The 25,511-nt window shown below is 33.3% G+C and overlaps 1 protein-coding gene across 1 annotated transcript; it reads left to right on the top strand.

The window, feature by feature from the left end:
- The first annotated feature begins 18,821 nt into the window (after positions 1 to 18,821).
- On the top strand, positions 18,822 to 23,406 carry LOC127103156 (tyrosine-protein phosphatase DSP3). The gene is made up of 5 exons (XM_051040434.1): positions 18,822 to 18,829; positions 22,207 to 22,300; positions 22,712 to 22,769; positions 22,879 to 22,922; positions 23,024 to 23,406. The coding sequence occupies exons 1-5, from the start codon at positions 18,822 to 18,824 to the stop codon at positions 23,279 to 23,281; spliced, it is 462 nt and encodes a 153-aa protein (XP_050896391.1). The 3' UTR covers positions 23,282 to 23,406.
- The last annotated feature ends 2,105 nt before the right edge of the window (positions 23,407 to 25,511 follow it).

Raw genomic sequence — 25,511 nt, 5'->3', positions numbered from 1 at the left:
TATCTTTCATCTTCACCAACCCCATTTTATTTTGACATACCAACTTAGTCAAGTTTTTTATTCTTTCTTTTATAGGATGTATCAAGGTTTCGAACTCGGGTCCACGAATATGTCCATATAGACCCGATGATTCAACCTTATGTTGAACTCGCCGGTTTTGGTCATATTAGCAAGATTTTTTCTTGGTCCATAGATAACAAATTCATTCTAGCCTTATGCAAAAGATGGAGACCAGAGACACACACATTTTGGTTCCCAACCGGTGAGTGTACCGTGACGTTAGAAGACGTCTACATGCTTTTAGGACTACCCATTGAAGGCAAGGTTATTAATGGTAAGACCAACTATGCAAATTCAATTTGCATGGAGCTCTTAGACACTGATTTGTTAGATGATAATGCTAGAGGTCAAGGTATACTACTCTCACGCCTTAAGTCATACTATAATAGTTTATACTTAGATGAGCATTCTACCGAAGATGCTCGAATAATAAAAACTAGGTGTTACATTATGCTGTTAATTGGATCGTTTTTATTTCCCGAAGGTAGTGGTTCTAGCATGCATATTATGTACTTACCTCTACTTAGACATGTAGATAGAATAGGAAGTTACAGTTGGGGATCTGCTTGTCTAGCCTATCTCTATAGTTCCTCGTGCAAAAACTCCCACAAAGACACATCTACATTTTCTAGATGTGCTGTTTTGCTACAAGCATGAGGTTGGTCAAGACTACCGTCTCTAGCACCGGTCAATAACAACCCTTTCACTTTTCCATATGCACAAAAGTAAGTTGTTTAAATTGCTATATCTTTACTTACTTCCTTAAAGTTTATTACCTCAAACTAAATTTTTTGGAATTTTTGGTGTAGATGGTCGGCACGTGGTATGAGTTACAACAGATGTCTGAGACACTGTATTACTCAGTATCGCAACCTGTTGGATCACCTTCGACCGACAGAGGTAAGCAAAATAACTTAATTATTTCGTTTTATTTTGTTAACTTTTTCTACATTCATTATAATCCTATCTTCTTTCACATTTCAGTTCATTTGGCGTCCATACCTTAATTTGGATCATGACCATAAGGTCAACGCTGAAGACGTAGCCGTATGGACTGCATGCACACCGATAATACAGTTCACAACTGTGGAGATGCACAACACCGATCGTGTGAAGCTGCAGTTCGGTATGGTCCAGAATATCCCAGATCCCCCATCTAGCCTAGGAGAATGGCATCTGCGTAAAGTTAACGACCAATGGAACTTCAATCCATGGCAAATCTTCGCAAGATCGGAGTGTCGCAAATGGAAGCACCGTCATGACCATGTCTTAACTGACGCAGTCATGCCAACTGAGGTAAAACCAAGTCGTACTTATATGGCTTGGTACAGATCGGTTGGTTTTCAGTTCATCGCCGAAGATATGTACCTATACGACCCACGCCAGGCAACTTACATACAAGAAGGATCAACATCTAACCCCCAACAACATTCTCAGCCCGGTTACTCACAACCCCCTATCCGTCAAACTTTTCGTTCCACAAACACACAAACATACAACCAAAACATGTCATTCACCCAACCCCAATACCAAGAGCATACCCCATACCAAAACCAACAATTTGACCATCAACCTGAGACCCAACATCGCTTCGCACCCACCCCATCACCCTACCAAAGTCGGCTTAGCCAAAACACCAACCACCCCTCCTCCTACCGTAGCCAAGAAGCCCAAACATCACAAAACCAAAACATCCAACAACCCTATCTCTACCAAACACCCCAACAACCTTTCCAACCTTTCCTCGACGCATCATTCACACCCATGTCTCCCTTCAACCATCCCGGTCGCCCATCCATGAGTCAACCACATCCCAACTTCTCTGGCATGGGTCATGAGCTCAGCTACGGCAGTACACCATCAATGCATACTGAAGACTATGCTTACTTGTCTGAATACCTCAACGGACCTTCTCCTGTAGTTGGTAGTGACGCTCCTGGCCCCTCAGATGATCAAACACTGGTGCAGAATCGTCAACGTGGGTTAGGGCCAAGGGTTAGGGTAGCTAGAGGATGTGGGACCGGAGGTCGGTTAGGTGATCCCGGTCATCACCATTAGGTTTCTTTGTGTAAACTCCAAACTTTATTAATATCAAGTCGTCTTATATCAAATTTATCTTTCACTTATACCATAAAACACACAAAAAATGCATTTTAGGAGGAGTCTCCAATTGAATTGGCGACTCCTCTTAAAACCTACACATAGGCGCCAATTGGATTGGCTAGGGCACCTGCCCTAGCCAATCCAATTGGCGCCTCCATTCAAATTTTAAGAGGAGTCTCCAATTCAATTGGCGACTCCTCCTAAAAGTGGGGTATTTTGGGAATTTTTTTGAAACTAGGGGTGTTTTGGGAATTTCTTTGAAAAAGTGGGTTATTTTGGTAAAAAAACCACATAGACATACATTATTAAAGCTCAAAATATAGTCGAAATCACAATTTTTTCAAATAGTTGTATTTTAAAAATAATTTTTATGAAAACCTATTTGAAATAGTTTTAAAATTTAGTGATTTTTTGAAATTTTATCATTATATTTTTTTTCAATAAAACGATAAAATAACTAAAATGATATTTTAAAAATAATTATTCAAATCAAATTTTTATTTAGAATTTTTATAAAAGATTTCTTTATAAAATCATTTTACACAAAATTAAATAACTAGGGTTGGCAAAACAAGTCAGTCCATTAAACATGTCCATTTTGAGCGCACTTTAGTGCGAGACAAATCAAAAATTTAGACCATCATTTTCTAATATATTTGTCCCATTCCGTTATTAGGATTTTGCGGAACTGAATAAAATTTTAGATCTATACCCTCAATTATATTCGTTCTGCCTCATTTTTTTTAGACTTTGATAATATTGGTCTAAACGGGATAGATAAGTAACATTAAAAATTATTTTAGAAAAGCCAAAACAAGTTAAAGTATCAATTTAAAATTTTCTCTCATATAGAATTAAACAAAACATAATTTAAAGCTGTTTTACTCCGTATTTGATTAGATAATCAATTTAAATCCTCTGCAGCTGCACCAGATAACTTTTGGACATTAGGGCATTTTACAATGATTTTTCTGAGGTGGCTTCTTCTTTAAACCAATCTCTCAAGAAAAAGCAAAAACAAATAATTGTTAGATTAGTCAAAAGAGTTTAATATTAGTCCAAGGCTACAAGCCTAGCTACATAGGGTATAGATAAAGGTGAAAACCCACGTCTTATTGTTGAGGGATGGATCCCTGCAGGTTCAGGATATAAATGCATGCACCTTCCCATCCTCACAAGCAAAAACCACTTGCAGTGAATCTCTATCCAATTCATCGTAGCAATGTTTTTGCCGTGGACCAAATGCATTAACCACAAAAAGTAGCATTTAGAAATAGTACTATAAATATTCTTTTAAGAACTATTATAAATAGCATTAACAATATAACTTCTTATGAGACTCCAACAAGTTTTACTGCGATGTAGTTAACGTCTTGGAATAGAGAAAAATATTATAAAAATGAAATAAAATTTGTCATGTTATGAGAAAATATTATAAAATGTTTTACACTATATAGTACTTTCAATTTACAACTGCACTCGTGCATGTTGATGATTTTGATTCTTTGTATGTTAGTACTTATAATAGACACATTGTCATATATATGCATGCCAACACGAAACAACAAAAAGGACAATCTTAAAATTACAAAAAACTCCATTCAAATTGACAGTAAGAATTTGAAATTCTACAGCTGAGATCTGGTTTTTAGTGCATGTGTGTGAGAGTGAATATTGCATAAAATGGGTCTGTGGAGTATAGCATGGTGTGTTACTGAAATTTATCCGAACAAAGAATGCACATAAAAATGAGTTATGATAATAGAAACAGATAATAGCAATAAACATATGAGTTTTTAGATTGTCATAAAATAGAACCTAACAGTTGGTAATAATACAAACTATGTAATAAATGGTGTGACAGAAATATGACCTCATAGGAAAATAAATGTAGATTGGTTTTAGTTACACTTTTTGTCCTATGATTTATTTGATGTTAACAAGTCATAACAAATGGTGGATTTAAGGGTACAGTAAAGGGTATTCGTTTCATGGTTTGGACTATTATTATCTGACTCAATAGTAATCCATGGGTGCACAGTAATGAGACGAGGGGCAAGGACTATGTGGTTGGGACTACAAACCATTGTTTGGGTACAGTTTTTGTTATTTATTCACGTAGGTAAGTTAGAGATATTTAAAAAATAAAAAAAACAAAATTTTCAAATAAAAGACTCAAATAATTAATCTAAGAGGAGGCGACGAAATGGCATGTTGGCCTTAGGACGAGGCGCTCTCCTCCTGACGCTTATGTTGTATTATTTTTTTATAAATCGATTATTCTTTGTCCATTATTTGTCACACATCTTCTTTTTCTCTCTTTAAATTTTTTTTTCAAAATGTTTTATATCATTAAAAGAAATGTTACTCTATTTTATTCGGCAATAAAACTTTCGATGAAGATCTGACTTTCGAACACTGTCACTTTTGACCATCTTGAGAGGAGTTTGATTCGTCGTTGGTTAGACAAGGACATTGAAGATGGTAAAAAGATCAGAAGAATTTAAAGGTTTGTTATGGTGTTCAGCAATAATGGAGAGCATCGTGTCTGGAAGTAAGTTAAAATTGGACATGATTGTTGTGTTATGATGCATAGTTAAGATGATATTATCTTGGTGGTTGTAATCTCATAGATAGGTTGTTGTGTGTAATTGTTTTATTTGCTTTTTGTGTTGTTGTTTTATGTGTGCTTGTGTTCGTTTTATTGTAAACGAAAGTTGTAATTAATATGAAATGAACGTTGTATTTAATATGAAATTAAATAGTTATATAAAATAAATTACATATCAAAAGAATATCAAAAGTGGATACACTAATTATGTTGTGGAACTTACTACATTGAAAAGCTATTGTTGTACACATTGCATAGATTTATGACTTTGTAAACAATAAATAGTAGGTTGGGAGGGTCCTAGAGAGCATGTGAACATGTGCAATATCCTAAACACTGATATTTATATAAAAAGAATTACTCGATAATTTAAGGTGTCACAACGACAACCAACCAACAAACTTGCAAAAATATTTAACAACATGCAACATAAATTAACATAATAACAACTTCAAATTGAACATCTTAAAATAAGTACTACCTTCGTTCCTTTATATAAGAGACAAGACACTTTTTAAGTTAATTGAATAATCACTGTATCTAGTCTACAAATTGACCAAATACATTGGTTATTCAATGAACTTAAAAACTGAGTTGTCTCTTATATAAAGGAACATAGGTAATATTTAACTTTAGCATCACAATTCGACACCAACTCAAAACATAACACAAGTGTACCTTTCCCGATATTACAAGATTAACACTAAACCACTAAAATACAATAGACTGATAAATAAATGAAGGTAATCTCCAAGAAACTCTCTTCAACTCATAACAATAAAACTCTACTCCTAATTATCTAGAAGATGTCTAGGGTGGACAACATAAAGAAAAAATGGTGAGAATAAATTTTTATATAAAATGGTGTAAAAAATGCGAGGATATATAAACACGTCACACATTCAATACACACACCGCATCATTACAATCTCGCACATTTCCATTATAATATATACATATTCATGCAATGTGACTCCCGATATCGACATTATGCATGTGGTACCAATCAACAATGGTTCTTCATACGAACCAGTTTCACCCTTCTGAACCCCAGATTCACCCTTCAAGCCTCGGGACAAGTTACTCGTCCACCCTTTTAGACTCGTATCTCGCCTCTTTCACAACAACGATATAAATGATGTATGACATATAACTTATGCAATAATAACAACATGTTTATGACACCCCCCCCCCTTAAACCATAAACAACATGCAACATAATAACAATGTAGTTCCCTTTCGAAACTACCACCACAATAAACAACGATCATGTACTCTCCATATGATTAATCACCAATCATCATAATAATTCTCATTATCAATCAATAGAATGCATCGATTCACATCAAACAGAAATACATAATCTCAAATAGTACATGATAGTACTCATTAATCGCCAAAATAACACATTGTTAAAGCATTTACTTGAAATCTTGATTCTACATTATCGCCCTCGCTAGGCAACCTACAGCTCGTTAGACGAGCCCTCGCTAGGCAAGTTATTCCCTCGTTGGGTGCGCATCACAGAAACCAGGACCCTTCACTATGTAAATCTCGTTGAGTGAAGTTCATTCTCGTTGAGTGAGGTCGCTTAGACAGAACCTGGAAAATACGATTTTCCACCATTGAATCCCCATCAGAGCTCCAATTTTGCACCTAAAACACTCAACTCGACCAGAAATGAATCATACACCAATTATAACACATAGAGATGTTAATTTGACATAGATTTACAATTAAATTTACCAATTTATCATGAATTAAGGTCAAACTCTTGAAAACTCAAACACATCAATTAACAACAACAATTTGCAGATTCCACATGCTTTCAGCATGCATCAATTTGACATAATAGAGTATACGAATTTCACACAAAATCATCAATCCAAACATAATGTACATGTATCCATAACCAATAGTTTATAAACAATCAACTCATACAAAATAAGAGAAAACCTTTAGGAGGATTAATGAGTCCTCACTATCCTTCATCAATTACACCAATATACGAAGTAGTCCTTCATATCTCAGATTCATAGCAATAAATTCTGAACTTTATTAAGGTTGGTGGCTTGAGTCCTTCTCTCTTCAAGCCCTAACCTCTTTTCCTCCAAAAACTCTAACTTTACGTACTCTTTCCTTAAAATCTCTACTAATCTTTTTTTATCTCTAAAAACCTAATTTAACTTTTTACTAGTTACACTTTGGCCCAACTCCTCTTATGATTCTCACCACCTCCCTAATTTCTTCTTAGTTTCTATTTTCCACCCAAAATCTCTATTTATATTTATTTTATTTTATTAAAAATAACTATTGACTCTAATTATTTATAATTATTCTAATCATTCTACCGACCCACCAATACTTTCACTATATTCCACCATATACCACATACATATATCACTCATAATATATTTAATCAAAAGTGTATCACATACTAATTATTTAAATAAAAACACGAATAATTTGATTAAATAGATTAATCAAAATTTGAGGTGTTACAACTCTCCCCCACTTAGAGATTTTTTGCTTCCAACTCCCATGTCATGCTTCCACCAGTAGGTCCTTCCCACACCACCTTCACCAGTGTAATCTCCTTTCCTCTCAAGTGTTTTACTTTGCAATCCTCTAACCTCAAGGGATATGTCTCAACGGTCATATTCTCTCTGACTTGCACATCGTCCACTTGAATCACATGAGATGGATCAGGAATATACTTCCTCAACTGAGGCACATGAAAGACATCATGAAGATTCAAAATAAATGACGGTAAAGCAAGTCTGTAGGCCACTTCTATGACCTTCCTCAAGAATACTCTTCTTAAGTTTTGGCACATCAGGTACACAAACTCTGTCACGGAATTTCATAACACCATTATCGCTTACTCTAAATCACCCATTTTACCTTGATTGATTAACATTAGTCGGTCAATCACTACTAAATCTGATTTCTGACCTTCTATGATTTCTTTGAGAATAGCACTAGTCAACTTCAACATACCCAACTTCACATTGTTAGGAGTCCTTTCACACAACAGACTCAAATTTATGAATTGCTCGATTAACTCCATTTCTCAACCAATAATCATCGACATATGCAACGAATTTCTACTCAAAGCATCATCTATGACATTGACTTTACAAAGATGATAACTCAGACCAAAATCATAATCCTTCAGAAATTCGATCCACCTCCTCTGCCTCATATTCAACTCCTTCTGATCAAACAACTATTTCAAACTCTTGTGGTCACTAAACACTTTGAATCTAAAACCAAATAGGTAATACCTCCAAATGTTTAACACAAACACCACGACTTCCAACTCTAGATCATATGTAGGATAATTTCTCTTATGAACTTTCAATTGTCTAGAAGCATAAGCCACAACTTGACCATTTTGCATCAACACGCCAACTAGACATGTCTTCAAAGTATCACAATACACAACAAATGCTTCACTTGGAATTGGAAAAACCAAAACTTGAGCAGCCGTGAACTTCTACTTGAGTTCTTAAAAACTCTCTTCACACTGAACACTACACACATAAGCTTGAGCTTTTCGAGTCAACTGAGTCTGAGGAACTTCCAACCTCGAAAAGCCTTTGATAAACCTTTTGTAGTAACCAACTAAATCCATAAAACTTACGATTTATGTAATGGATTTCTAAGTTTCCCATTGCAACACAAAATAGGCTTTTGATAGATCAACAACAATACCACCACTAGAAATTACATGCTCTTCACCAAACTTAGAATATATCAAAATATCATCGATGAACACAACCACAAACGGATCTAGATAAGGATGGAAAATCCTATTTGTATATTCCACAAACACACCAAGAACATTAGACACACCAAACGGAATTACAAAATACTCGTTGCGACCATATCTCATTTTGAACGCAGTCTTTGGAATATCTCCTGGTTTCACTCGAATCTGATGATAACCCGACCACAAAACAATCTTACTGAATACACAAGCACCAACCAACTGATCCATCAAATTCTCGATTCTCGAAAGAGGATACTTATTATTGATATAAACCTTATTTAGTTGTATATAATCAACACACAATATCATGCTATAATCTTTCTTCTTGGCTAACAATATTGGCGCTCCCCATGGAAAAACACTCAGTCGAACAAACTTTTTCTCAAGAAACTCTTCCAATTGTTCATTTATGTAACTTCGTTCTAAAGTAGACATTCTATACAGAGCCATCGAGACAGGACTAGTACCAGGTACTAAGTTTATAGCAAACTCTACCTCACGTTCTGGAGGCAATTCACTGATGTCGTTTGGAAACACCTTTGGAAAATCAAACACAACTAGCAGCTCCACAATTGCAGTTTTAATGTCGATTCTCAAAGAATAAAACATTGCAAACACTTGAGCCTCATCTTTCAAGAAATCATATACTTGTTTAGCAGATATAAACATCAGCTCTCCACTTTCTCCAATCTCGATGAACATCACAGTCTTGTCGAAGTAGTTGATATGAACATGGTTGAACTCCAACCAGTTCATTCCAAAGATAACATCAAGTTGACCTAGAGGCAAACAAACTAAGTTAATCCCAAAATCTCTACCACAAATTATTGGTAGACAATTCAAACACACCCAAAGTAGCCACTGAACCATTAGCTACGAATCAATAATATAACACCTTAATCCCCGAATTGATATTTAATCAAATACTTCGAATAAAAATCAAATATTAGAGTGTCACAAAAACATAAAAACTTAAAATACCAAATAGTCATGCAAAATAAGTAGCAGAAACTAAACACAGACTGATATAAAGTCTCAACAACAAATTCCGACAAAATGAAACAAAACATAAATGATGGAAGACATCCCAATCCCCAATGCCACATATCAGAGTGACTCCTCTAAGACTTAATGATAAAAGTTAAAGGGGGCATCAATGTCATCCCCTAACTCAATAGCTACTTCTGTAGCTGATTGATTGTACTCTTGAGGAACACAAACGCCACAACAACAAATAGGGGGTGAGAATACATCTAACAATTATTAGTGGTGAAATTCAGCAAGACAAGATAGTAATAACGAATATAACAGTATTCTCAATCACACTCGAAACACAATCAAATAGATCATAATGCAAATGTAATACAATGCGATCATCTCCATCTGAAATGCATGTGGTTACAATATAACTAGGATTAGAGGTATGTTATTGATATTCCCATGTGTATGGTTCCTCTCTGGACATGAGACCGTCATAGTCTCTCTCTCTCTACCAAGTCATCACTAGAATGAAGTCCTACCTATCTCTGAAATACATGAATGCATGATCACAAACAACCTAAAATTCAACATCATCATTATCTCAAAGTCATTACAAATCACAATTCTCAATCATTACAAAAAATTCCACTCTTGAACCTATAATTCGTCATACTCGGTCATCATTGTAATCCCTCTCTGGATTACTATACTCAAAATATCATTCAAGGTCATCATTGTAATCCTTCACTAAATTACTATGCTAAAAACGCCATTCAAGGTCATCACGTTAATCCCTCTCTGGATTACTATGCTTAAAACAACATTCAAGGTCATCATTGTAATCCTTCTTTGGATTACTTTACACAAAATATGTTTTCAATATAAATTAATTATTTATCTCAAAAGGTAAAGTTATATTATTACTAATTGTTCTCAACTCATCAACTGCTCAAAACAACTAAAAAATTCTCAAAGACTCATAATTTCTCAAAAACTCTTATTTTCTCAAAAACTCATATTTTCTAAAAATTATCAAAAACTCATATTTTCTTAAAATTCTCAAAAAATCATATATCTCAAAATTCCCAAAAACTCATTTTCTCAAAATTCTCAAAAACTCATTATTCTTAAAATGTCTCAAAAACTCATGAATAGAGTAACTCACTTATATTATTGCTTGTGTCAGACCATCGACAGGGTAATAACCCTTAACACAAAGACATACTAACATTATTCTAAAACATATCAAAATTTCTCAATGGTAACCTTAATACATATCAAACTATCAATTACACTCTCACAACTCTAAATCTCTCAAGACTACTCAATGGTGTTGATTCTATACTCAATGAAAAACCTTTCTTTGATCACCACCGTTGATAAGCCATTAGTGATCATTATTGGATTAGATACTTCAAACTAAAAACCATAAAAGCTTCATAAAAGCTGCAAAGTAACCCTGTAAAACAAACTAGGATTTCACCTTTGATACTCAAATTTTCTTGGTTCCAAGTATATTAGTGGTTCTAGAAGGTATAAGGTTAATACTTTTAGAACTTTTTAATTTATCGAAATAAAAAGGCTCTAAGTGGGATAGTTTATTACAATGAGAGCACTTATAAACAAGTCGATTTAATTTCTTACTATTTTATCCTTTATTAGGTGCTCTATCGAATTTCAATCCTAATCCACTTTTATTTAAGGATGACCTTTGACATGATAAGACCAAGTCAAAGTTTTCTTTTCCCTTCGTAAATTTATCTAGGGTTTCATACAGATTTATCACTTTCTTTTTCAATGAGACGGAAGTCTCACATGTTCCTGCTGAGTTTCTAATATTATATATTTCTAACTTAAGTGTTTTATTACTTTCTTCTAGAAACTATAGATACTCCTTAAGGTCTAAGTTACGTTTTTTAATATTATAATTGTCTTCACTTAAGTTAGTCTTATTTTAAATAACTGCTTGTAAGATGACTTTGTAACCTCATAGTCATCTTCCTCTTGAGATACTTTTAAGAAGACTTTGTCTTCTTCTTTGGAAGAAGGTTCTTCGATGGTTCTTGTAGCAGTAAATTCATGACCATCAAGCTATGGATAAACTTGACGTCAATAAAACCAGAGTCGCCACCGCACATTTATTGTTTCCAAAGGAAAAGGAAAAAGTACGAACAAAACCCAAAGATAAGAAGTTTTCAAATCAAAACTAATAAAATGACAGAGATTATAGGTAAGTGGGTTGGTTACATAGAGGGAAGGTGTTAGCACCCAAAGTGTCCTAGGTACTCATAGGGAGCCCTTTTTGTGTGCATTTGTTTTTTTGGTCTAAATGATGTTTGATAAAATAAAGAGTGTGGGGATGAGAAAAGAATTCATTGATTATATTTTTGTGTTTGACAAGACCTTTGGTCTTATGCCTACGTAGAAACATAAAAATGAGGGATAAAAACCCCATAGTTCGTGGTAAAAATTTCAAAGAAGTTGGTGAATTGATTTTAACAAAAAGTTTTAACAAGAAAAAAGGGCACAAAAGGCCAAAGATTTGAATGAGGTTGTTATTTCTTTTTGTCTTTTGAAATTTAAGTCAATATGGTTAAGTACTTTACAAGTTTGATTTAAGAAAGTGTTTGTAAATTCAATGACATAAGGTCAAAGTTTCTAATTATTAAAACATATCTAAATTGAAAACACAAACAAATAAGGTTTTGAAAAGAGGGAGAGATTTTGAAATTAAAGAAGTGGGGGGATATGAAGAGACTACCCTAAGTAAAAATTAAAAAGTTAAGAGTTGAAAAGATCTGACCAATGGGATGCAATCCAACAGACAAGAATACCATATAGAAACCCATTTTTCTTTGGACTTTGATAAGCAATGAGCAACATCCAAGCATCATATGAAGACCAAGGCATCAAATAAAGATAGCCATAATATCCAAGCAAACATTCCAATAACTAGCAGTCTTCAATGTCTTTCAATGTAGCGGACGAAATATTCCTTGATCAACTCAGAACAAACATCAGACATAAACAATGATAATATCAATTAAGCATAGAGACAAAGTGACAGATGAATCAAAGAGATCCAAGGTCTTGCATCAGATGAAGGCATAGTTCAAGATAGCTTAGTCTTAGATGTTGGCATTGGCCAAGTCCTTTAGCATAGGGAGTGTTGCCTAGTTCTAAGTCCAAAAGTTCAGATCAAGTCCAACAATCCAACAAGATGTCTTTTAGGGTTTTTATTGTTATTAGGTGTTTTAGGGTCCTAAGACCACAAACAAAAAAAGGCAAACAAATAATATATATAATCACAAGATATGGCTTCAATGAGCAAAGTGAAAATGACTTGAAACATAAACAAGTTGCATGAAATGTAAATGGCAATGAATGATAAAGGTGCTTGAAATTTAAAGTGCATAAAGTAAATGACTTGAAAATAAAGCAATATTAATAAGGGTTAGTCAATGGTTATTCAAATGTTAGTGTTGAGTTTTAATTGATTAAGTCATTCTTTGGAGAATATCCAACCATTCACTCACAAGTATGAATCCTTAAACCAAGACATCTTCCATAAGAAGGGATCCAACTTGGATAATTAAACAAGTATGCCATTAGCTCCCAAGAAAGGAAAAAAGGTCAAGTTTCCACACAATGTCATGAAGAATGGGAGACTTACAATCTCACTTACTAGAATGATATGCTTTGAGGGTCAAATTTAGCTTTATGTTAAGAAATCATAACTGGACTTATGTAGAAGTCATAACTATCTGAGGTCGGACAATAAAAATATAGGTGTTAATGCATATTAGAGATTTGGTACAAATAGCCAAACTCCTAAAGCATACCACACACTAAAAAAAATGGGAAGGACCTATCTCAGTCAGACTTGTATTGATTCATCTAAGACAAGGTCATTGATGAATCAATTAGCATTTAGACATAAAGAGATTTCACTGGTCAATGAGAGAATAGGGAAGAATATGGATGAAGATGAAGAGGGGAGGGGAAATAGAAACACAAATTGATCATGAGAGGAATTTCATCTTATCAATATCATTCATTCATTTTAGGAGATGAAATGTAGATTTCATCAATCCCTTAAATACAATGGTTTTGATCAAACAAAAGTCAAATCAACCATGACCAAGGCCCAAATAGAAAGTCAAATAACACAAGACCATAAAAATGGCTCAACACAATTTTTAAATATTTAATCAATTAAAAATAAAATTAAAAACAAATTAAAATGCATTTTAATTGGGTCAAAACCCCAAATCCATTCAAAACACCAAATAAATGCCCAAGGGATTTATCCTAGGTCAAACAAGGTCAAATTACCTTAGATAAAAAAATTCATAATTTTTAGAAAGTCAGAAGTATTTTTAAACAATTAAAAATATACACAAAAATATTTAATTCATGAAAAATACCAAAATTATTCCTAACAATAATTTTAATTCAAAATATGGAAGAGGAAAATATTTAAAGATTTTTGGTGAAAGTCTCATATTTTTTGAATTAAAAAGGAGTTATTATGAATTAAACAAAATAAGGCTATTTAAAAATAAAAATCAGAAATTAAAATAAATGAGAAAAAACAAGGGTCGTCAGATCTCCCTCATTAATTGAGGTGGAAGATCTGATGGTCACGCATGTGTAGTGCATCAAAGACCCTAGTCAACGCGCAACACCAAAGGTAATCAGGTCAGATGGTTGAGATTATAACGTGGGATCAGATCAAATGGTTGGAACCTTGCCAACATATCACCGAAGCCCTAGCTCCGGTGGATCTCACCGGATTGGTACAATACAAACCATCACCAAAATAAAAAGTAAGGACATCTATTCAAAGGAAAAATACTCAGGATCTCGAATCTGACCTCCATTTCATCAAATTCCAAGTATATTGAAAGATACATGGATCTAAAATTTGAGGTGCATGATCAGATTTACTTCGATTTGACCTCAAAGCAACTCAATCTTGTTGCCTACATTGGTAGGACTTCAGCTAACCAATAATCAATCAAAATAGTTGAGAAATGGGGGAGAATCGAAGAAGAGAAGTTTGAAAAAATCACCTTCGTGTAGCTGCAATTCATCTTGATCTTACTTCCAATTTGCCTTGGCTTGACTCTAGAAGCTTGCAGAAAGTGAAATGGATCAATGAAAGACTTGGATTCTTGGAGTTTCAATCTCAAACCAGAAGGACAATTGAAACTCGATTTCAAGTGAAATCTTCAAGTTTATCCTTTAATGGAGGTTAGGGATGCCATGCTTCAAAGCTTGGGCAGAAGGGTTATGCATTACTTTTCACAATGGACCTGTATTTATAGGGTTATGCATTACTTTTCACACACTTGAGAATTTTGCCAAATTTAGCAACCTTGGTGCATGGATGCATGGGCATTGATTTCGGCCCAATTCATGATGTAGTCTCACTCCAATTCATGCACAATGAGTACTGAAACAATAACATGTAAGCATGCAATGTGAAATGGTTATTTGAATTCAAAACTTGCCAAAACAAACCTATGAAAGGAACCATGCGTAAGTCCCTCAATCCTTGTCCAAATTAAGTAATCTTGGACTTTTTGGAAAGGTGACATAAAGGGGAACAACTTTGATGTTGAATACCTTTCTATTTGGAGCTTGGATCATGATTAATTTTAAGGTGGAAGTTTGAGAACTCAAACATAATTGAAAATTTTATAAGTACCAAGTCAAATTACCACTTCTTCCACCTTGAATAACTTTTGCTATGAGCTCCAAATGAAAATGGTTTCTTCACCAAAGTTACAGCTCTATCATCCCTATTCAATTTGGTAACAAATTTGACATCATTTGGATTTGGAATGAGGGAGTTATTCATTTTAGAAGTTAAGAAAAATTGCTTGTTCAATGGTAATGACCCAAAATGACCTATAATATTTCCTCTTGGCACATGCCCTTGCAAGTTGAATTTGACATTTCTCAAAGAATAAAAGTTGGAGAAAACAACTTGAATTTGATAATGAAACTTGGATGGCCTTCATCTCATAAAAATTGAGCAATTTATGATCCTTGGAAATTGATCTCCTAACTAGGGCACAAACAAAATGACATATAATCTTTCACCATATAAAATGACTTTTCAAGCAAAAATAGATCTTGATTCCAACATGAAAGTTGTTTGGAATGTCATAAAGAGTAATTTTTCTCTTGGAATAATTTTCATATGACAAATAATTAGAGGAGATAGGGTCTAGGGAACCCCAGTTTTGATCAGTTGACTTTCTCTGGTCAACCTCTTTGAACTAACTTGTAAACTTAAAGTTCTCTTGATCCTTGGAACTCACGGAGAATCATATATGCATAGGATGATGTACAATTAAGTATACCTTGAAATATTTGATCAATTGTTGAAGAAATTTGTTGAGGAAGTCACACAAGATACCCAGATGAATTAGGACTTCCAAGGAAAACAAGCTTCAAACTCTTGATGAATTCTTGATCAAACTGATAAATGAAGAACACGTGGATCCATATATGATGTTTAGAACTAATGTGAATCTTTCCTTGATTGATCTCTTGCATTAAGGGTCTCAAATCCTAGTTGTGAGCTTGATGAGGCATAGGTGGATGCACACACTACCTACAAAAGAAACCAAGCTATACATAGACATATTTTGGTATTTTGGTTAGTAAACAAAGAAAAATAAAGTATGATACAATCAAATGTGCTTGGTGATCTCTCCCAAGGCATACCCTATGAATAATGGGTAAGGAGGACACCAAGGTGTGATCCTAAAGCCAATGCAAATGATGAGATAACATGAGGGATCTTAGGGTCAAAATTGGGGTCTTATAGTTCTCTCTAAGGTTGACCTTTTTCATTTGTGGATACTTTATTTTCTCTTCTTTCAAAGATTCCACTAGATGAGACTTCTTCATTTCCTCTGACAAATAAAGTTCCTTAATTTGATGTTGAATTGTTTGAAGATCGTTCAACTAATGAGTATGTTCTTTCGAAGAAAACTACAGGAGTTGTTTGATAGGAGTTAGACGAACTTGTTGAGGATTCTTCAAGTTTCGAGCTTATGCATTCATCTTTAGGTAATTGAACTGATTCATTCATATTTTCTATGATTTCATCCTTTTATAATTTTTCTGAAATTCATAAACACTCTCATCTATTGATTTAAGGATTGAATCAAATTTATGATTCCAAATTTTAACTCTTAGATATTTGTTAGTAACAAACGTTCAAATATAATTTCTAACATTTGTAAATTTGGAAAAACATTTATGAATGGAGGTGTTTCAAGAGGTGGTGGTTGAATTGCGGGGTTTAGAAAAACGATAGTTTAAAACATTATTATTTTCGTTTCATAGTTTAAATTTTTTCGATGAAAACGTTTGAAATATAGCACCGAAAAATAAATATATAGAAAATAAATAGATAAGGGTAAGAAGATGACACCATAAGTTATCGAGGTTAAACCCCTTTTACAAGAAAAATGAAGTTTCATGTTAAATTTCAACCAAATAGCTAACAAAGGAGATACACAATTAGTCTTCCATCCAAACACAAGCTTCAAGTGGTTAGTCCTCAAATTAAACTGACATTTTCTAAAGACTTATCATAAAACCAAACCGAAATTTTAAATAATCTCTCCTCCAAACCGAACCGGAGTTTTGAACTCATTCAAAGTATGCATATTAAATGTACAATGTAGTAGGAAAAATAAAAATAAATATAAGGAACAAGCAAATTCATCTATGATCGTATAGTGGTAAAGCATCGTCTTATCCTTAATGAATAAATAAAAATGACAAGCAAAATCAACATCAAGTCCTATCTCTACTCTTACACTATGCAGTTAATTAATTTCTTAGTTCTTACAATTCTTACAAACTCCAATAAATAACAAAAACTGTACCAAAACAATGGTTCAAAGTCCCAACCATAGTCCTTGCCCTTCGTCTCATTACTGTGTGGTAGACTTGGTAGTTGCAGAGTACTACTGAGTCGTATAATAGTCCAAACCATGAAAAGTATACCCTTTTACTGTGCCCTTAAAACCACCATTTGTTATGAGTTGTTAACATCAAATAAATCATAGGACAAAAAGTGTAACCAAAACCAATCTACATTTAATTTTCAATGAGGTCATCTTTCTGTCACAATATTTATTATTCAGTTTGTATTATTATCTATTTCTAGTATAAAAAATCATAATCCCTTTTTCTATGTATTCTTTGTTTGGATAAATTTTCAGTTATTCACGCAAGTCAGTAACACACCATGTTATAGTCCACAGATCCATTTTTTGCAATATTCACTCTCACACACATGCATTGAAACCAAATCTGAGACGTAGAATTTCAAATTTGATGCAGATTGTTAATACCATTTATAATGTAAGTTCTTAAAAGAATGTTTATAGTACTATCTCTAAATGCAACTTTCTGTGGTTAATGCATGCAAAAGAAGAGTTATTTGAAAATGACTTTTCTCACTGCAGTGGATTGGAAAATGCATGCATTTACTCCTTCCACCTGCAATCCATCTCTCAACATTAAGACGTAGGTCTTGATTTTCAACTCTACCTATACCCTAGTTTACTAGGCTAGTTAACCTTGGACTAAAACTGAACAATTGTTTGACTAGTTATGTGATAAAAGTGTTTGTAAATTCTATGTGCATAAAGTAGTAAAATGAAAAGGAAGAGTTTTCAAAACATCACATGGTGTGGGACATATTTATGCTTGTTATTCTTATAATTCCTGACAAAGTGTAACTGAGTTTTCTTTCTTCTTGGACCTACTCATCTCTTTTCACCATCACTATATAGGTTTTATGTATATATGTATATTATATAATTTCATTTTAGAAAAAACAATGAGAAATTAATGTCTGTGAGTAGATAGATATCTAGTATAATTGATTTTTAAGTACTTTCAAGGAAACAGCCCCAACAGAATCTTATGAATCTGTCGTATTATTAATAGTGTGGGTCATTCGTACCACCAATTCTGAATTTTTTTTCCTATTCCTGTCATGTCTGAGTTTTTATGTGCTTGGGGTCATTCTAAAACATGGTTATCAATTGTGTTCAATAGGATAGACTCAAGCACATGAGTTTGAAGTTTTCTTGTTGCTAGGCTATAGAGAACCTCACTTTCATTCACTATGATGTGTCCACTGTTATGTACATTATATACACAAACACAAGATATATGTTCCCATTTGTCACCTTATGTATTAGCTTTTCAACTGTAACACTTTTCACTTCATTTGTAGTGTTGGAACATATGACAAGGTATTCTTGTTATTGATTAATAACCTCAGCCATTACTAGTAACCTATGAAATTCGGATAAGGCTAATTAACTTCTTGTTGTTAAAAAAAATTATGTACAAATATTAAATTATGGGGAACTACTAAACTAATGAAACAAAACAACAATGATGCATTATTTTATTAGGTGACATCAACTACATAGATCAAATTATACATAATATTTTATTAAAGATCATGTTTATATCCAATTTATTAATTTTGAGATTTTTTCATTGATTTTTGTATTGTTTTTTTTAATTTCCATTTATCTCTAATTGTTTGACTATTCTTCATTTGATTCACTCTCTTTACAATAGAACTTATTGACCTTCTCTTTTTTCTACTTGCACAGATCGCCTCGCCTAAGCCTATTTTCCATTAACTTTTTTTACTATAGGTGTTATCATTGATATGCTATCTAATATTGTCTTTTTACTCTTATCTCGTTTAGTCTTACTACATATCAATATCAAACACAACGTTCATCTCTTTTACACTTTATTTTCGTGTTGATTCTTAATTGTTAAACATTTTGTCTCATACAACATCACAGTTCTTACCATTGTTCGATATAAATTTTTCTTCAATTTGAACGATATTTTTGTGTCATAGGAAATCCTTGAGGCTCTCCTCTATTTTAACCAATTTGATGGTTTATATCTCCGTCTATTTGTCCATTGTTTTGTATTATAGACCAACTTAGATAAAACTCGTGACCTATGGATTGATATGGTCTCAAATTTTCATCTCTAAGATAAAAATGACTCTCCTTTTATTATTATATTTACATTTCATACACACTTTTTGTTCTGCTTAAGAAAAAGTTATATGTTTCAAGGACTTGTCTCCGGATTTTCAATCTCTCATTTAAATCGCCGTTTGACTCTCTAAATAGTACTATATCATTTGCAAAAATCATACATCTTGATTCTCCCTCTTGGATGTGTTATGTGAGTACATCCAAAATTAAAGTAAAATGGTAGGAATTAGTTGAACCTTCATGCCATCCTATTTTTATTAGATAATTATATATTTGTCCATCCTATGTTTGCACACTGGTCAATATCCTCTCATACATATTTTGGATAACTCAAATATCGGCAATCATAACCCCTTTCTTCATTGTAGTTTTCCACCAAATCTCCCTAGACACGTATCATATGTCTCATCCAAGTAAATAAAGATTAAGTGCAAGTCTTGTTGGTCTTTCTGATACTTTTCCACCACATGTCATATTAAATGGATCGCTTTCATTATCGACCTCCCAAACATAAAACCAAATTAATTATTAGTAACTTGAGTTTTTTTCCTTATTCCCGCTCAATAACTCTTTCTCATAACTTCATGGTATGACTTATGCATTTAATCTCCATAGAATTTGAACAATTTTGCATGTCTCATTGTTCTTATTGATTGAACTAAAATGTTTCTTCTACGATCATCAACATTTTCTATGACATCATAATTTTGTTAAAGAGTTTAGTGAGTCATTCAATTCAATGCCTCTATCTCCAAGAATTTTTCACACTTAAGAATGTTGTCTTACTCAATCACCTTAATGTTACTCATCTTTTTCAACGATTATTTTACCTATTGTTTTTACCCAATGGTAGTAATTATAGTTTTGATTCTATTCTCTAATGTCGAGTCTGTTAGAGCTAGTGGAATATCATATTCTTCATTAAATAAATTATATTGATTGTAGTTTTTATAGTTATTAAATAAATAAATTGTATAGATTAAAGAGCTTTCTGCCAACAAGGAAGTTGCACCATAAGATTTCAACTTAATTGTTTGAAATGTGAAATTCTTGGAGTGATTTAGCTTCAAGTGAAATTTATTCTTCATGATGATTGTCAGTGATGAAAATGTGAAATTTTTGAAGTGGTTTATTTTTAAATGTAATATATTATTCATGAGAGAATATGATAGTTTTTAAATCTATGATTTTCGGTGAAAACAATGTTAAAATTCTTGGAGTGGTGTAGCTTCAACTGACTATATTTTTTTATGGTGAAGTATGATTGTTGGTAAAGACAATGAAAGTTGATGTATTATTTTTAATCAAGGTGAATTTTTTTAGATTAGTTTAAAATATACATGTTGATACTCTTTATGAAGTATGATTGTTGGTGAAGAAAATGAAAGTTAATATATTATTTTAAATCAAGGTGGAGATTGTTGGGGTTGGTTGAAAATATACACGTTGAAGAAGTCTCACATTGCTTAATTTTGTGAATGAAGAAAGATTTCAAGGCTATATATAGGATATAAGTTCTTTGAAGTCTCACGTCGCTTAGTTTTGTGATTACTCTCACTACGCCAAAAACTGGAATAGACAGCGCATCTTAGAGGGCGCTTTATTACAAAAGCGCACTCTAAAGTGAAGCGAAAAAATAAGGAGCGAACAACTGGAATAGACAGCGCACTTTAGAGGGCGCTTTTGTAATAAAGCGCCCTCTAAGGTGAAGCGAAAAAATAAGGAGGAGATAGAGGGACAACAATACAGGGCGCTTTTTAGAAAGCGCCCTCTAAGGTTACCCTTAGAGGGCGCTTTTAAAAAAGCGCTCTATAAGTCCATGTGCATTTCCAGTTTATAAAGCGCTTTTGGAAAGCCTTAGAGAGCGCTTTCATAAGCGCCCTCTTAGGCCCCCTTTAGAGGGCGCTTTTTTTCCACAAGCGCCCTCTAAGGTCCCCTTTAGTAAACATTAAAATTATAACATACTGCGCGTTTTGTTATTTCACTCTCTGTTATTTTCGTTCTTTTTCACGTTAGGGTTCTCACTGCTACGATTTTCGCTACTTCTAAGGCGTTCTCCTTCCACCTCTGTTAGATCTACGACGTTTCCTCATTCTATTAATTCGTTGTTAACTGTTCGATTTTGACACCATAGGTATTTTTCTAATCTTCATATTACTTGGTTTCTCTTCTGACGTTCGCTATTGTTCATTTTTGGTTTCATTTTTTTTGGTTCATACATTTATTGAGTATTCTCAACAATAATTATTGTGTTGCAATGCTAGCAATGGAGACTAGGCATTATGGGTTAAATTTCACCAACTGTTCCATTTTTTTAGTTCTTTATTGTTAACTATGATTAAAATGACTCTTTATTTATTGATTTATTGATGTTATATATATATATATATATATATATATATATATATATATATATATATATATATATATATATATATATATATATATATATATATATATATATATATATATATATATATATATATATATATATATATATATATATATATATATATATATATATATATATATATATATATATATATATATATATATATATATATGGTTAGGGTGAAACTTTTTTCGAATTGATGCAGATACTTGTGTCCTGAACCCTATCCGGAGGAGAATTTGGAGTTTCTTAAATCACAGAATATTCGTCTATTTCAATTTGGAATTGAGGGGAAAACGGTAATTTTTTATATTCGTATTCATCATATATGTGTTCAAATGTGTTTAATCATGTTATTTCAATGTATGATGTTTTGAATTGGGTTTTGATTGTTGTTAAAAAGTCTGTGATTGTTTGAATCATTCTGAATTTTGTTAATGAAATTTCATTGAAATCATGAAATGTATGTGTATTACTCAAAGTTTGAATTTTTTCTGTGATTGTGTTATTTTTGCAGATTATTAGATTAAGGTTTTAGGTTTAATTGTATAATTAGGGGAAAAAGGGGGTTTGGGGTTTATCATAAATATGGGTTGGTGTTAGCTGCTAATAATCATGAAATTTGACCTATGTGGATTGGTGATTCATTTTTGGTTTTATCTCTCTCTTTTTTTATTTTAGAGTTAATAAATCTTTGTATTTTTCTGCAGGAAGTTTCTTTACCTATTCTCAGTGATTCTATTATGGAGGCTTTGAAAATTTTACTTGGTATTTGAAGCAAGCTTATTCAACTTTGAAATGCAGATTTTTTGTATATCTTTGTTGGTGTTTCTCTTGTTTGTTAGATATCTAATTCCTTAATTTTGTCTGGTTTCAGATGTGAGAAATCACCCTGTTTTGATTCATTGCAAACGAGGAAAGGTATAAGATTGATCACTTGCAAGTTTATCTTCTCAATTCTGAATTTCTGTTTTGAATTCCTAATTGTTTGTTCTAATGATGATTTTTCTTCTGTAATGCAGCATAGAACAGGTTGTGTAGTTGGTTGCTTCAGAAAGATGCAGAACTGGTGTCTGTCTTCTGTGTTTGAGGAGTACCAACGCTATGCTGGTGCTAAATCCAGGACAACGGATTTAACATTTATAGAGATGTTTGACATCATAAATCTTAGGCAGTGCCTCTACAGCATCATCTACCAGTATCAAGGTGCTTCAAAGAAGCGCAGATTGATGTATCAAGGCGAGACTACGCATAAGCCACCCCGTTTGACATCGTTTTAGCTGCTGCACTGGCTATCAACTCCATTTTTGGATTTGGTAGAGAACTCATACTTCAAAGTAATTTTTTGGAGTCTTTGAACATATATCCTTAGGGTTTTTAAAGATCTTTTGAGTACTGCTATTGACATGCATATTCTCAGAGATGCTTTTGCTACTTAGTTTTATTCATAGTTAACAATAAAGAACTAAAAAAAACATACATCTCAGAGATATTTTTGCTACTTAGTTTTATTTCTTTTTAAGTTATGAATTGGTTGTATATTTAGAATCTTTAGAAGTTAAACGATTATATATCCGTGGATTGTTGTATATGTATGGATTGTTGTATATAAGGCTTGTTGAATGCAATGTGTGAAAAAGGGCTTCAAATTATACAGTTTTAGGTGTACTGCTTCAATATACAGGTTGTCTAAAATAAATAAATAAATATAGCGCCTTTTTAAAAAAAAAATTTAAATAACCACCCACTTTAGAGGGCGCTTTCCAGTAAAAGCGCCCTCTAAACCCTTTAAATTTCCACTTTAGAGGGCGCTTTCCAATAAAAGCGCCCTCTAAACCCTTTAAATTTTCACTTTAGAGGGCGCTTTCCAGTAAAAGCGCCCTCTAAACCCTTAAAAGTTTCCACTTTAGAGGGCGCTTTCTTTAAAAAGCGCCCTCTAAAGTGGCCCTTAAAGGGCTTAAAGAGCCACTTTAGAGAGCGCTTTCACCAGGAAAAAAAAGCGCTGTCTTTACCTATGCCAGCGCCAGATTAGAGGGCGCTTTAAAGCGCTGTTATAGGCCAAAAAAAAGCGCCCTCTTTTCCCTTATTTGGCGTAGTGTCTTTTCTTGAACCACAAGAGAGTATATACGATTGATAAGTGGCAAAGGGTCCATAAGTAAAACTTGAGTTTTTACAACTAAAACTCTATCATTCAAGTCTGTAAGAAACTGAATAGATTGATCTTCCAATTTGTATTCTTGAGCATTTTGAGTATTATGACATCTACATCTGTGATAGCATATGCATACATTTAATTGACGATATGAGTTAAGTTCTTCCCATAATTCTTTCAGCTCAAGAAAGCATTTCAATACATATTTCGAGTTTTGTTTCAAATTTCTAATAGAAGATCTAAGAGTGGCTATCTCAATACGATCAACTTTGGAAAATCTTTCATGTAGATCATCCCAAACATCGACTGCATTTTCATGCACTACGCCAAAAACTGGAATAGACAGCGCACCTTAGAGGGCGCTTTATTACAAAAGCGCTCTCTAAAGTGAAGCGAAAAAATAAGGAGCAATAGACAGCGCACTTTAGAGGGCGCTTTTGTAATAAAGCACCCTCTAAGGTGAAGCGAAAAAATAAGGAGGAGATAGAGGGACAACAATACATGGCGCTTTTTAGAAAGCGCCCTCTAAGATTACCCTTAGAGGGCGCTTTTAATAAAGCGCTGTTATAAGTCCATGTGCATTTCCAGTTTATAAAGCGCTTCTGGAAAGCCTTAGAGAGCGCTTCCATAAGCGCCCTCTTAGGCCCCCTTTAGAGGGCGCTTTTTTTCCACAAGCGCCCTCTAAGGTCCCCTTTAGTAAACATTAAAATTATAACATATTGCGCGTTTTGTTATTTCACTCTCTGTTATTTTCGTTCTTTTTCACGTTAGGGTTCTCACTGCTACGATTTTCGCTACTTCTAAGGCGTTCTCCTTCCACCTCTGTTAGATCTACGACGTTTCCTCCTTCTACCAATCAAAGGTACATGATGCATACATTATTACTTGCACTATTGCTTTGTTTTAGCTTTGCCCCATTTCAGTTTTATGTTATTGTTGTCTATGCTACGTTTGTTTCGACCTGTAAAGTTTCAATATTCATAGTCATTTAAATAGTTTGGGTTTATTAGGCAATTGACGGTTGGTTTTTAAATTGCTGAATTTGATATCGCTATGAATCACATTCAAAGACTGTTGTTAGGGTTCGGTTATGGTTGCATTATAGAGACATTAGAAACCTTTGATTCTAGTAACTTAGCGTACATAGCATAGCTAGTAACTTAAGAAGTTTAGGTATGGATGTTATTTGATAGAGTAAATGGAGACATGAATGCCCTGCATAGAGACTAACTCAATAAAGCGAAATTGTTTTGTCTCATCCCATTTTTGGTTTCTCTTCTGAAATTGTTTTTTGTTTATTCTAATTAGTAATGGATAATACATGGATGTCTTCCAATCGATTGTCGAGAGAGTACGAG

The sequence above is a fragment of the Lathyrus oleraceus genome, chromosome 7, assembly GCF_024323335.1.
Source record: "Lathyrus oleraceus cultivar Zhongwan6 chromosome 7, CAAS_Psat_ZW6_1.0, whole genome shotgun sequence".
Taxonomy (NCBI): Eukaryota; Viridiplantae; Streptophyta; class Magnoliopsida; order Fabales; family Fabaceae; genus Lathyrus; species Lathyrus oleraceus.
The sequence above is the reverse complement of the archived record's forward strand: the minus strand, read 5'-3'. Positions and strand labels throughout refer to the sequence as shown.